The sequence below is a fragment of the Protopterus annectens genome, chromosome 8.part0 (assembly GCF_019279795.1).
Source record: "Protopterus annectens isolate FY-2018-M chromosome 8.part0, PAN1.0, whole genome shotgun sequence".
NCBI lineage: Eukaryota > Metazoa > Chordata > Ceratodontiformes > Protopteridae > Protopterus > Protopterus annectens.
The window spans coordinates 1,038,441,352-1,038,455,639 of record NC_056741.1 but is presented as its reverse complement, the minus strand read 5'-3'; the positions used below and the strand labels follow the sequence as shown (position 1 = coordinate 1,038,455,639).

Sequence of the window (14,288 nt, the reverse complement as noted above, 5' to 3'; positions counted from 1 at the left end):
AGGTAGGCTGTGTGTACCACCTTTCCCTTGTCTATAGCCTTGGTAACTGTCTAAAAGATGTCCACCAGGTTTAGGAGGCATGATCTGCCCTTAACAAAGCCGAACTGGGTAGGGTCCAGTGTTTGGAGGTTCCCAATGTCTCTGTTAATAAGTTCTATGATGATGCGCTCCATAGCCTTGCAAGCTAGTCAGGCTTATAGGGCGATAGTTCCCGGGGTCTGTTGTGACTCCACCTTTGTGGAGTGGAATAACCATTGCTGTGCACCACTCTATTGGTACATAGCCTGTGGAGAGGCTGAGTTTGAACAGTGTGTTTAGGTGAGGGGTTAGTTCATCTTTGAGCTTGTGTAGGACTCAGCCTGGGACACCGTCCGGTTCCATTGATGCTGTGTTTTTGACTTTGGAGAGGGCTGCTTTAATCTGAGTGTCTGTAATTTCAGGGGCTCTACATTCTGCTGGTATAGTTATGGGCCCTTTTGGGGGTGAGAGGGGGGTGAAGTTTGCACTGAACCTGTCTGCCAGGATGTTGGTGATATCAGTCGGTTCAGTGTATTTTGTGCCATTCTGCACTAACTCTGAGCAGATCTGAGCATTACCACTTAGATTCCTGACATAGCCAAAGAATGCCTTGTGGTTATCTTTGGAGTCCTTGGCAATTTTTCTTTCTAAGCTCGCCTTGGATGATTTTATGAGGGATCATATTTTCTTGTTGATACTGATCAGGGATGTCTTCCCTTCTTGGGATTTTACTCTTTTCTGTACTAGTTTCCTCCTTCTATTGTATAGCTTCTGAGACTAGACAGACTTATGGGATCTATGGATGTTGGTAACTACAATCCCATAAGTTTGCCTAGTCTCAGAAGCAAAGCCATGGAAGGAATTACCATGAAAATGCTAAACAATGATATTGGAAGCCTTCAGACACTGGATCCAACCCAGTCTGCTTTTATCAAGGGGAGGTCATACCTACTCAACCTGGTGGATTTCTCTGAGAAGGTCACCAAAGCAATAGATGAGGACAAAATGGTGCATGCTGCCTACCTTGTCCTGGCCAAAGCATTTGACATAATACCCCACTCAGGCATTGTAGACCAACTTACAAAATTATGTACAAACCCCTGTGTCACTGACTGGATAGCTAACTGGCTCAATGATAGAACCCAAGAAGTTAGGATAATGGAGCCTACCCCTACAGAAAAGCCAGTCACCAGCAGAGTTAGGAACTTAGGAACATACTAGACTAGCATACTGCTCAACCTCTTAGAGCAAGAAATCTAGAAAAAGTAAAAAATAATGGCGGTACAAAGGCCCAAAAATAGGGATGATTTTTAAATATTTCACTTATAAACTTAGAAAGTTAACAGAATAACAGGTTTTTCATTTTCTGAAGGGTATGAAGTCTAACCTCAAATATCTGCCATCATTTTCTGACGTCAGTCTTGAATGATTTGCCAGAAAACCAAAAATTTTATGAGGAATAGTCCCAAAATATGAGGCATAAATCTGGAGATTTTGTGAAAATCTGGACAGTTGAGAGGGATGTAGGCAACTGATCACTGGGATCATAAGATACCTAGACATATGCACCTTTAAGCAGACCCTTTTGAAGCACTTAACAGTAATCACATCCCAAATTCAACAAGGTTGTACATGATAACCACGGTGCAAATTTTTGTCTACCTATCAGTCATCAAGACTAGCCTTAAATGCAGCCAAAACAGTACTTTGACCTGTAATGGTATCTTACTCCATATGCTAGGAATATGCTGAGTTAGGAACATATCTCTCCAGTGAGTCTTGTTTATTTGTTGGAGTAAAACAAGGCTCCTAGTAAGCGTTTTTGTAGGGCCACTAGTTTTGCAAATAAATAGGAGATCAAATAAGACTGGGTCTTTCATGGCATAAAAAGCAAGACACAGGTCAGCTCGCAGCAACCTGTAGGCTATTGAGTATAAAGAGAGTTGTGCTTATCTATCAGGGTATTTGAAAGGTTTAAGACCTTTAATTTTATTGGATATTAATATCTGGGACTTTTCCAATTGAACAATATGTGTGGATTTGTACATACCAAAGGATCATTGTGTTCAGTGATGGGTCTGATAAGGGACGAGTAAAGGGATAGGGTAACTTCTTTGGATCTTGAAGATATTCCTTTGGAAATCACCTGTGCCAGACAGAAGAATTTTCTGACTGAGGTGGAAACATGATAATCTAATGAGAGGGAGTTATCCACGTAACTACCCCAGTCTGTTATGACTGCATCTGTCTGAAGAGGAGTAACGATCATAACATATTTAGTGAGAGCAACTTTCCTGCCAAATGCTACTATGCGGAATTTTTTTTATTTAGTTTGAGACCGTTTTTGATAGATCATGTATGTGCATATTCCAACCCTTGCTGGATCTGTTTTGTATCAGTGGGTGACAGGATAGTAGTGTCCACTTTGCAGTCATTAGCAAACTTGACCAACCATACTTCTGGGATATTGTCTTGACTGTCTGCAAAGTAAATGCTAGACAGGATAAGGAAGAGAACTGATCCCTGTGGCACCTCACCAGTTATAAAGTAGTAAAGTAATCATTCTATGTTGAGAAACTTATGACCACGGGTATGGCATCTAGGTCCAAGGATGTCATTGTTCTGGTGTACACAGCCTTCATCAGACCTATAAATGTGCACAATGCTCCCCCTCCCCCTGGTATGTACCTGACCAGGCATATTCAACAACTGGAGTGTCCACAGAGGTTCCTGACAAAAATAACACAGAGTGTAAACAACATGTTTTACATGGAGCCCCTCACAGTCTCCTACAGACTGCAGAGAGGCGATTTATGTCTTCCCTACTAAGAGTCTTCTGATCCCAGTTTGATGGACCTGTTGCACACAAATAGCATCAGAATTACCCAATCTAGGGTTCTAATAAATAGGACATATTGGAGAGACTATTATTTGTCTCAAAGACCACTCCTTCTCTGAAATAGGTTTCCCATCCATATGAAACACAAGTCTTCCCTAACCTGATTCAAGTGTAATGTGGACCAGTGGATGAGGAGTCGGAAGTGTACACCTAATCTGGCACCTATGTCTCTGTTAGACAAAGGCAGCATGTAAATGCTTAACCACCTATGCCCAAGCATACATATACCCCTTAAAATAATCCTAGGGTATCAAAACTTGTCAGATACATTTTGGAAACATGTCTATGATTAAAATGGCTCCCTGTGGTCAGAAGGTAGTGCCTTGTCTCTATTCAGACCAATGATAATACTACTGACAAAAGTACAAAATCTGTCTCATAGCTCTGATGTTTTACAGCAGTGGCATATTAGTTAGACACTGCTCTAATGAGCAGCTGCAGTGGCATTAAAGACTATTTTTAACTTATATTCCAAATGAAACAGATTTGTGATGGAGTTAGGATATTATGTAGACCACAAACAAACACACATATATCTATGTAACATATATATATATATATATATATATATATATATATATATATATAGAAATATACAAGTGCTATAGATTTACTGCTGTGTGCCTTTTATTCCGTGCTGAAATGCTTGTGTTTTTCATCGGTACCACAGTTGTTTGAATTGTGTAATGGTCAAAATTCATTGTACTGTCTGTTACATAATGCCAAGGCTTTTCCCTTTTCTTCACTGTGTGACCCAGGAGTTAGTCTATTTTAATTCCAGAGATCTGGGGTCAGAGTTCCCCCCGTAGGGATAGGGGTAGTTGGGAAGCTCCCCATGTAAAAGCTTTTTTTGTTTTTCTTTTTGTAATCACAAATATAACTGACTGTTTCACATTTGCAATTACTTTTTTGTTGATTTTATTTAAAATTAATAGTAATTGCCAATAAGTTTATTTAATGATTTGTGCTTTGATCAAACTAAATACAATTTTTCATTATAAACTTATTTTATATATATATATATATATATATATATATATATATATATATATATATATATATATATATATATATCAGATGAAAAAGTATTGCTTATGGTGCTCACTGTATTTATCTCTTGCCTGTGAAAATCCACTTATTTTCTATGTTCTAGCTATAGCTTGCCACTTTGATTTGATGTTGTATTTGCACAGCAGATATGATATCACAGGTCAAAACACTATAATGAACTTAATAGCTTTAAGATTCCATGGCACAGAATCAAGAACAATTTTATTGAATACTAGACTAATAATAAAAAACAAAGAAAAAGAAAAAAAAAAACACTTTGCACTCTTCAACTTGATATTATTCAGCTCCGAGGATGGTGCTCCAGGGTAAGGGAAGGCACAGAGGGTGATTACCTCATTTGGTCAACTTGCATTTTAAACAACTACCAGATATTAAGCAGCTGACCTTTGAGCTGTTCCTCAAGTACTCAAAATCAGCATTACTTGATGGAATACTAATTTCATAAATTGATAAAATTAAGCATTTTCTGTGTGTGTTTGTATGGTCGGAGATGTGGGAAAAGAAACCCCAGACATACCTCTCATGGTTAAAGTAATACATACACATTCTGGAGGTGTCATACCTGAGGGGAAAGAGTTGTTTCCATCTATACAATATATATCTCAATGGAACTGCATGTTCACTGTTGCCTATGCAGATAAATGAACATGCCCTGTACTACTTCAAAGTCAAGTGATGGCAGTCCCCTGATTTTCTGTCCTTTAAAAACAATACAAGTGCTATTTCCTAACTAAAATCTGTTCAAACCTTGACATGTGCAGGTCCCTCTTATGGAATAATTGCGAATGAAAACACGCCTATACAGCTCAAATAGAGATCTTCATAAAATTCAGTAATGTATTTCATTGTTTTAATCTGACTTTCTGTAGAAATATGAATGAAAACACACAATTTGCCAGCAATATCAGCAATGTTTGTTCTGTAAGGTTTATCTCAATGCAGCACAATGTGACATTTTCTTCACAGCTGTAGTAGTTTTATATTGTCATGTATTCTTAGTCAGTGCTTTTGCTAGCAGTTACCTCCACATGTTACATTTGTTCCTTACAAGAATGTACCTAATACAGATATTTCATTACAAAACATCTTAGTACCAGATGAGGTGCCTAATGTAAGGCTGAGTTCCACTGAAGTGAATGGGAAATGTGCTGCATAACGTGTTATATAGGCAGTTTAACAAAGTGATATCATCCTTCTCCTAACCTTAGACATTATCCTAAACCTTTGGTAGGCTGCTGTTAGTACATTTGATGTTTGAAAGCTTCTGGTAAAGGGGCAAGCTACAAATCATAGTACTAGAACATAGCTGCTGCCAGCCCTGTGCACCTGTTTATTTACCTATCATGTACAGTATGTGTAGCATGAGACAGCATACCTATGTTCTTTAATTGAAACATTTCATCTCAAGTGAAATGAATCTATTTGTATATATCCCCATCTGTGCAGTGAAAGCATTCTTGCTGTGACATCCACTGCAAATTGAATATGCCCATCTGAACATAAATAACTTAAAGAGGAAGCGTGACAAGTTTGTATATTACAACTTCTATTTGTACAGTAACACTGAGAACCGAGAGGGTAAAATTCATTTGTCTTGACTGAAAGACATTTTTGCTGATGTCATTACCTTAAGAGAACAGATGAAACAAATCATCATTACTTTGATATCCCCCCTTCAGAAGCGGTGAGAGATTTACTTTCTAATTTTCAATATAGACATGCTTACCACACTTATTTGTACTTACAATCTTTCATCCAAGTCCAAATAAAAGTAACAAATAATTTAATAAAGTTGCAAAGGTATTCTGTTACAATAATAACATATATTTGTTACTGATGCTGGCAGACATAACTCCTGTGAGTAGTTCTCATTATTTGGTGGGTGATCACAGGGGGAGAGCTGTCTCACCTTTGCCCTCTCTTACTTGGTATAATTATTTTAATAGGGGAGAAAATGGCAACATGGAAACATCGCTTTTATAGTTTGTTATTTTCAGTATCACAAGTAAAAGCATTGCAACTTATGCAATGTATAATAAAAATAGATAAAACAAGTGAAAAGTTGGTGAATACTACAACAGCTGCAAAAATCCTTAAGGATTTAATGTTGCACTCAGAAGCTCTCATATATTTATCATGGATGCAGTGATATATGTTTTCACTGAAAGAATGGTGGTGGCAATATCAAACAGGTTACTAGAGAACACTATGAAATTCTGTTCAAAAGATTTAAATTAGCATAACACAGACAGAATACAGATACAAATTAAATGGGTGGACAAAGCTACAAATGGCTAGTGACAACTTGCGCACAGAATAGAGAAGTCTGCCAATGTCTTAACAGTAATTATATGTTCGTATATCCGGAAAGAGTCAGACAGTGCAAGTACAAAAAGATCTCCCAAAAAATACAATTTACATTAATGCTACAAGCAAAAGCAAGTTACATTTGGTTGTTTTAATACTAGGTGGAAGCTAGTATAGGTGTATTGCACTGGAAGACAATGAGGATGTGTGTCTGCGTGTCTGCGTGTGTGTATGTATATGTATATATATGTTTCAGCATGTATGTTTGTATATGTGCGGGTTTGGCTGAAGGGAGTATATGTCTCTTCATGTGTGTGTGTGTGTGTGTGTGTGTGTGTGTGTGTGTGTGTGTGTTTGTATGTACGTATGTGTATGCATATATATATATATATATATATATATATATATATATATATATATATATATATATATATATAAAATGTCTCTTCATGTGTGTGTGTGTGTGTGTGTGTGTGTGTGTGTGTGTGTGTATGCACACATGTATATATATATATATATATATATATATATATATATATATATATATATCTATCTCTATATATATATATATATATATATATATATATATATGTGTGTGTGTGTGTGTGTGTGTGTGTGTGTGTGTGTGTGTGTGTGTGTGTGTGTGTGTGTGTGTGTGTGTGTGTCTGGATTTGTCCATGTGTGAATGCATGAATGTGTGTATGTCTGTCTGTCTATGCCTATCTATATGAATATGTGCATACATATATGTGTCTCTACCTGCATGTGCAAGTTTGTTGATATGTATGTATGGGGAGGATAATATACGTGTGGGTGTTAACATAACATGGGCAAATAAATTCAGGGTATTTTGTTGTCCACAAGCATAGAAATGGTCACTTACTGACAAACACACCCATTCATATTCATTCATTCATTCACTCACATAAAGAACCATTCTGGAGACAGTGTTTCACCTATGGAACCTTTTAAGGGCATGTATCTCACATCGCCATCTATTAAAATGGTGCCACATGAACTAGTGCCATTCAATTATGACTGAAAATGGACACATTTTAATGAAATGACCTTTATGGGCTTCATTGTCATAAGCTCATAATGTTTCATGCCAGCACTAAGGGTGGTAGAGTGTAACATATGCATTTTTTATAGTTAGATCTCCTCCATGACTACTAAAATTTACATTTTTTCCCCATGATGACACAGCTCAACTACTTTGCTGGTTAATCAGGGTCTTACGATTCTAATGACACAGATGAGTGTAGGACACAGTTTCTTATCTGGAGCCTCAGCTTTTGATTGCTTTACTCCTCTGATGTTTATTTCTAGTTTATACATACTGTTCAGTGGTATGTGAACAGAGAGGGAAGTAAAAGGCTGCATACAAGCGGATTAGAATTAACTGAGTTTGACATCAAGCCAGATGACATACATCACACAAGCATTTCTTCCAACCCCTAAAAGGCAAAAGTTTTCTTGTTACATCTCAGCCCTGGCAGCATTCCTCAAGGCTAAAAAGAAGGAGAATGAGTTTCCAGAGCAAAATGTATGTTTAAGGTGCATGTTTTTATTGCTATGTCCCCTGACCTATGTTCTTTTCATATAACCCCTGAGGCAGAGACACTCTAATGTTCATGACCTGGTTATGCCCATTTATACCTCACTAAGAATCACGTTTATATTCTGTGGGTTGAGATTTGATTCCAAGAACTATTACGTCCATACATTGTGATTTAACAAGTCCCTTACCCAGACTAATAATTCCAGTCACCACTGAAGAAAAGCAGTTCTTAACTAGTGGATATTTTTTGACAGGGGAAGATTAAACAAATGCACATGTTTTAAAATGACATACCTGCAAAGCCTATGGGTTCATTCCTTGGCCTCATAAAGTTCCCAAAATCATCTGTGAAGATTGTTCCTCGTGTTTTCTCCATGTATTGGTCCAGGGGTGCAGCTGTGGCTGAAGAAGAAGAAGATGAAGAAGAGGAACTCTGGTGGAAACTGCGCTCCGATCGGAAGGAAGAAGACTGCAAGCTCATTGAAAGCAGGTGGCTATGGAAAAGATACAACCCTTAACAGAACAAAGTTGGAAAGGACTGCTGCTACTGCTGCTATAGCTAGCACGTGCCTTCTGCTGGCTTTTTACAGCTGCTGTCTGAACTTATATGCTGGCACTGTAAGTCACCACCTCTTAACAGCTTCTTTTATAAAGCTCTCTGTACAGTCACTGGTGGCTTGCCTGAGATAACAGCTCTAATTTTAGTTTACCCTCTGCATCACTGAAGCAGTTGTGGAAACTTTAACTGATGAGAGCTTGCAGTGACACTCCAAACAAATGGAATCTGACCCCATAGCTGGCATTCGAGTCTAGCAGTATGGAAGAAAGCCCAGCCCCTGACAAAAAGAATTAATTTTAAAGTGTGGAAATTTTGTTCATCTGAAAACATGTGAAGTTTGAAAACATTAGTGTGTGTCTATATGCTGCTTATGTGCATGTGGTGTGTGTGTGTGTGTGTGTGTGTGTGTGTGTGTGTGTGTGTGTGTGTGTGTGTGTGTGTGTGTGTGTGTGTGTGTGTGTGTGTGGTGTGTGTGTGTGTGTGTGTGTGTGTGTGTGTGTGTGTGTGTGTGTGTGTTTGTGTGTGTGTGTATATATATATATATATATATATATATATATATATATATATATATATATATATATATTGAAAAACCTGACAAAAACTCAGTCAGACGACATGGGGAAAAGGCTCTAACCTTTGTGAAGTGTATAGAGTTTCAACTGATTTAGGAAAGCCTTTATCGATTTCAAAAATTCTGTATGTATAAATTTCCTTTAGATGATTTTTCAATTATGGTCCTTCATTTTATGCCATCTGCTTTACTTTTCTTACTAGGAAGCAATATTTTTCTGTTCATGATATCACAACCTGATAACATGGTGATATTTCTGACGTTTCAAACAAAGTGTTCAGATTTTAAAACTGCAGTCTTAACATGAAGAAACAATATGAAAAAATACCCTGTTTTCATGAAATATATTTTTCTTTATGAATCATGGGTAATTCTAAATAGATATTTATTTGGGATTCCTGTACCATTTGAGTCTTATTTGTTATATGTAATGCAGTTTTGTAACATAGGTGACAATAGGGTAGGCAAAAAGGAAGATGCCTTCCTGCAATGCCAGTGTGTTGAAGAATGTATCTTACTGCCCATAATAGATACCAGTGAATATGGTTCTGGGATATGAATGGGTTGTCTATTTACTTGTTGCATTGTTGCTGTTGCATTATAAAACATCAATAAAACTGACTGTTGGGCCTGTTCAGTGGTACAGAGGACTAAGCTCCTGACTGTAACTCAGACATAAAAGGTTCAGTTAACAGCCAGGGCACTGGAGGAACTAGCCAAATAACAGAGTGATAAGGAAGATTGTACTTGCCTCTCCTGGGGACAGTTAGGGGTTCATGTCCAGGGTACAGACTGCATTTAGAGTCCCTAGTGGAAATCTGGGATAGGTGAAAGGACATCACTGAAGAAAGTGAGAGGCATGCTCTTGCAGATGCCTACTGCAAGTAACCTACTGGGAGTCAGCAGACATCCTGAGGATGAAGATAGGACTAAAGAAGAAAACACCCAGATTTCCTCACAAATCTCTTCTCAGCACAGGCCCTGTGTTTTTGGGTGAACAAATGGATCATAAGTTGATTGTATGGAAGGGAAGATTGATGGTCATGGGGATCAGGTGATAAAACAACTGTTTATATGAAGGAAACTGAACTATAATGTAAAAGGTAAAACAGAGATAAACTGCAGTTAACATCTTTCTTTCCACCTAGGCTCATTAATTTTCTTTTTTAGAGTAAAACCATAAGCCTGTGAAAATCACATGAGAGGATTTAGTGCAATTTTCACTGGAAAATTATTTCTTCTCCTCTGAAGTGAATATATATCTTTGGTATTGTAACAGTTTGAAGGTGCAGGCTATACTTGTAGGAGTAGTAAACCTACCTGTTGAACTGTGGTTAATCAAGTCAAATGTTGACGAGCCTGTAACTTTGGAAAATGTTTCATTTCACATTGGAGATGATATTTCCTGACTGAAGATGCTTCTGTGGAAAATTGAACTTTCTCTAAATGGCAGTCATTTTTGAAATTGCAATAACTACTTTAAGGGGTAAACATGACCAGCCCCTTGTATGGGTGATGTGCGTTTAACTTTCATCACTCCATTTTTGGTGTTGCAGGTCTAGTTTAGCCTGATTTGGTGACATGCACTTCAAAGAATATCAAAGAATAATCATATGCATCTGACTTCAGTATATGCACAGCTTTAGAAAACTGTTATCCTATGCCTTCTGTTCAGTCCAAACAATTTATTCATGTCAGCGAGGTAAACTTCATCAGTTCAGAAAAGATTTAAATTTACAGATTCTCTGGGTAATTGCATTTGGCCATTCATCATAGAGTAAAATATTGTTTTTACAGCTCAGATCTGTTTCCAGGATTCTCTGTTAACACACTTGGCTTTGTGACTGACTTTAAAAAGGAAAACTACAAGTGCTTGAGTCCCAAGTACTTGAAAACCACTGTCATAAAGCCAGATACTTGAGGGTCTTGTAGCTCATGTAGGCTGTTTATAGTGCTCAAACTCGGATATGAGTTCTGGCAAACAGGCATGATAAAGGAGCAGGATGAGGAAGAGGATTTTTGGGTGAGGAAGTGGTAGGGGGATTTTTAGGTGTTAGGGAGCAGGAAGGGAGTTTTATCTTTAAGGAATGAGAAGGGGATTTCAGATTTAAGGAGCAGGAGGGGAGTTGTATGGTTAGGGATCAACTAGAAAATTTAGGTTTAGGGAAGGGAATTGGAGTTTTAGGTTTAAGGCGTGATCAGGTACTTTAGGATTAGGGAGGGGGAGTGGAGTTTTATTGTAAGGGAGTGAGGGCTCGGGTTGGGAATTGAGTGGGAGTTTTAGGGTTAAAGTTTAAGTTCTGGTAGGATTATAGACTTTTCTAGGGCTGGATATTGGGAGAGATATGTGGAAATGGAAGAATGGGCTAGTGGAAGTTTGATCTCTTTCTTTTTTGCGGAAATGTCAACCAGCAAATATGTTGTGAGCATGCAAGCACCTGTAGTAGACAGTAGTATATAAATGGGGATTTGTTTGTAAATGATGCAGGTAAATGGCAGTTTTACATAAATAACAGTTCATTAATTTGTTTAATAAGGTTACTGTCACTGCAGTCTGGAGAGCTAAAACTAGCCCACTGTCATCTGGGCTGGGAAGGCAGAATGCTGTGCCATATAGATCTGTTTGCACCATGCCTCCTTTTAAAGATCATATTAAGTGTATCCTGCATAAGAAAAATACAGCCAGATTTGGTATGATATTCTTCCCAACCTAAACAATACACTGCCATATGTAAATTTTCTTTCCTTGCATTTGACAACTGGGGTAATCTGACTAGACAGAGTTAAATTTCCCCAGATGCTCTGGCAGAAAAGCTTTCATGATGTAGTTCAGCTAAGACTGATACACCAGGCATGGACCATAGTTATCACAATTTATTTATTTATTTTCTTTTGTTAACCATGATGGTCCAACTGGTCCACAGAGGCACCTTTTCAGTGGAATCAGTAAAAGCATGGGGAGAAAAGTTCCCATTAAGAGGAAAAATACAATGGACAGTATGTAGAGTAACAAGATCAAGTAACAATATTACATAATGTCTTACAATATACAAAGGACAGTGCAGAATGCAGATAACGTGACTAAATATATACATCTGTGTTGTTGTATATGGTCATGTTCAGTAAGCAGTGAATTATAAATGTACACTAGTAAAGATAATTGAGAAATAACACTGAATATCTTGCTTTCAGTTTATGGGATGCACAGAACAAAATCGAGAGAGAGAGATTTTAGGTACAAAGAATGAGTTTAGTGAAATGTTAGTATAAGCAAACGTTGTGTAGAGGCATATAACAGACATAGATCCTGGTAACATAAACTTAGTATAAAAACATATAGTAGGCATGGGCCCTGATAATTGTAAACACAGGCATGTCCAAGATTTGGTATGTACCTCTCAAGACATCTGCAACAAACTGGAAGGCCTCAAAAATACCTCACTAAAAAAGAATCACAGCTAAAGCAAGATGGAACCTATGGTATATAATAGGTGTGGACCATGATTATCATTAACATAGTATAGAGACACATAGCAGGCATCGTCCTTGATAATTGCAGACATAGTGTAGAGGCATACAGGCTTTCTGTGCACCATTTGATATACCATCTGTCATGTTCATGATCCACAGATGTGGATTTTAGCCCTGAAATCTGTTGCATGAAAGGCCTTGAGTGTTTAAAACATTGACAGAGGATCACATAATACACCATCGTATACTGCGTGTTGCACTGCCCAATTCAGTCTCAGTAGCTGTAGATGTTTCTGTAATGCAAAGGCATCTTTCCCCCTTTCTCTATCTCTCTCTCTCTCTGTCATAGTATAGTACCTACAGGCTCTGACATAGTGATGTATGTATTAGGACAGCAAAACCAAAAGTAAAAGATGCACACAACACACAGACACTTTGGTATCATTCATCCACGTGTTACACATTCACTAACAGAATGCCTGAGCTACAGAAGCCCAAAAGGTTGTTTGTATTCTCATTGTGACATTTAAGTAAGTATCCTGTACCCACAATGTCTTCAATACCATCACTGGTTGTAGGTGTTTTTCTACTGCTGCAGTCATGTAACCTTTGCTGTATTACTCAGGCCCATGGATATACAAAATGTACCTGTATATTTATGCAGCCTGGGCAGATGAAAACTTCAGTGCTGCAGCACTGTGACATAGCAGAGTTATATTTGGTTTGCATGATGGAGCAGCACAGCACAGTAGATTTAAGCTATTTAGTAATGTATGCCTTCAATAAATAAACTGCGGTGGTGGTGCTGCGGTAGCATTGTCACCTCAAAGTAAGACATCCTGTTCGATTCTCAGCTAGAGCGTCTTCTGTGTGGAGACATGCGTGAATTGGCATACCTTCACTGAAGGTTGTGCGTCAGGGCCAGCAACTCAGCACGTAAAAATCTACTGTCAATCATTCGCGGACCGGAGTTCAGCTGTGGCGACCCCTAACCGGGAAAAGCCGAAAGACACAACATGCCTTCAATAAATACCTTACTATATAGGTTTTCTCTGCTGTGTTACATTCTGCCATCATGTCTGACTACGAGTCATAAAGATGTCACAGTCATTAGGTATGACAGTGGATTTAGGGCTATTACCATTTTATGGCACTGCACGAGATCTTATTGGCTGGAGCTTGTGGAAGGCACCGTGGAGGGTGGGTGTGATGCATGTGGTTGTACTTACAGGTTGCTCTACACCACAGTGAATTATGTTGCTGGTAAGGATTTTACCACAGCCCAAAGGAATTTTTTACTTTTATTTTTTAACGTGCTGATATGTTACTCATCTCTATAAGCTGAGTGAGCTATTATTAGGAAATAAGGGATCAGTGTGATCACAGGCACAACATTATCTGCCATTCAACAAGTTACCTCATTGGGACCAGCTAATATGTATGCTTTTTTATTTTATTTGTGAATTAAATTTAGCTGTTGAGGAAATTGTCTACATGTGTGATGGGCATATGGCTTGCAATGTTTACAGAATGGAGAAGGACAGCATAACAGACTTTCTCCTCTGAACACAACTCTTTACAAATCAAAAAAGGCTTTGATGTGCATTATTTATACCAGTCCTAAGCCATGACACAAATCTTTTTAAGTAGAATTGAAAGTTACCATATGTTTGGATTCCAGAGTTTACAGATTAGGTTGCTATTGAAAATAAACAAAAGATAAGTAGAATTACAATGCTAATTCTAGTACATTTCAGATAAACATTTTAAGTCAATTTAAAACAATTTGATGTTTAGTACAGATTAATTCAGTGTCTAAAGGGATTTA

The 14,288-nt window shown here is 37.9% G+C and overlaps 1 protein-coding gene across 1 annotated transcript in view; it reads right to left on the bottom strand.

Annotated features, from left to right (window-relative positions):
• Positions 1 to 8,491, bottom strand: part of HSPB7 (heat shock protein family B (small) member 7) — a 119,184-nt gene extending 110,693 nt beyond the window's left edge. Inside the window, exon 1 of the mRNA XM_044080519.1 lies at positions 8,151 to 8,491. Within this exon, the coding sequence (XP_043936454.1) occupies positions 8,151 to 8,337 (187 nt within the window). The 5' untranslated portion in view covers positions 8,338 to 8,491. The remainder of the gene's footprint in view (positions 1 to 8,150) is intronic.
• Positions 8,492 to 14,288: the final 5,797 nt, after the last annotated feature.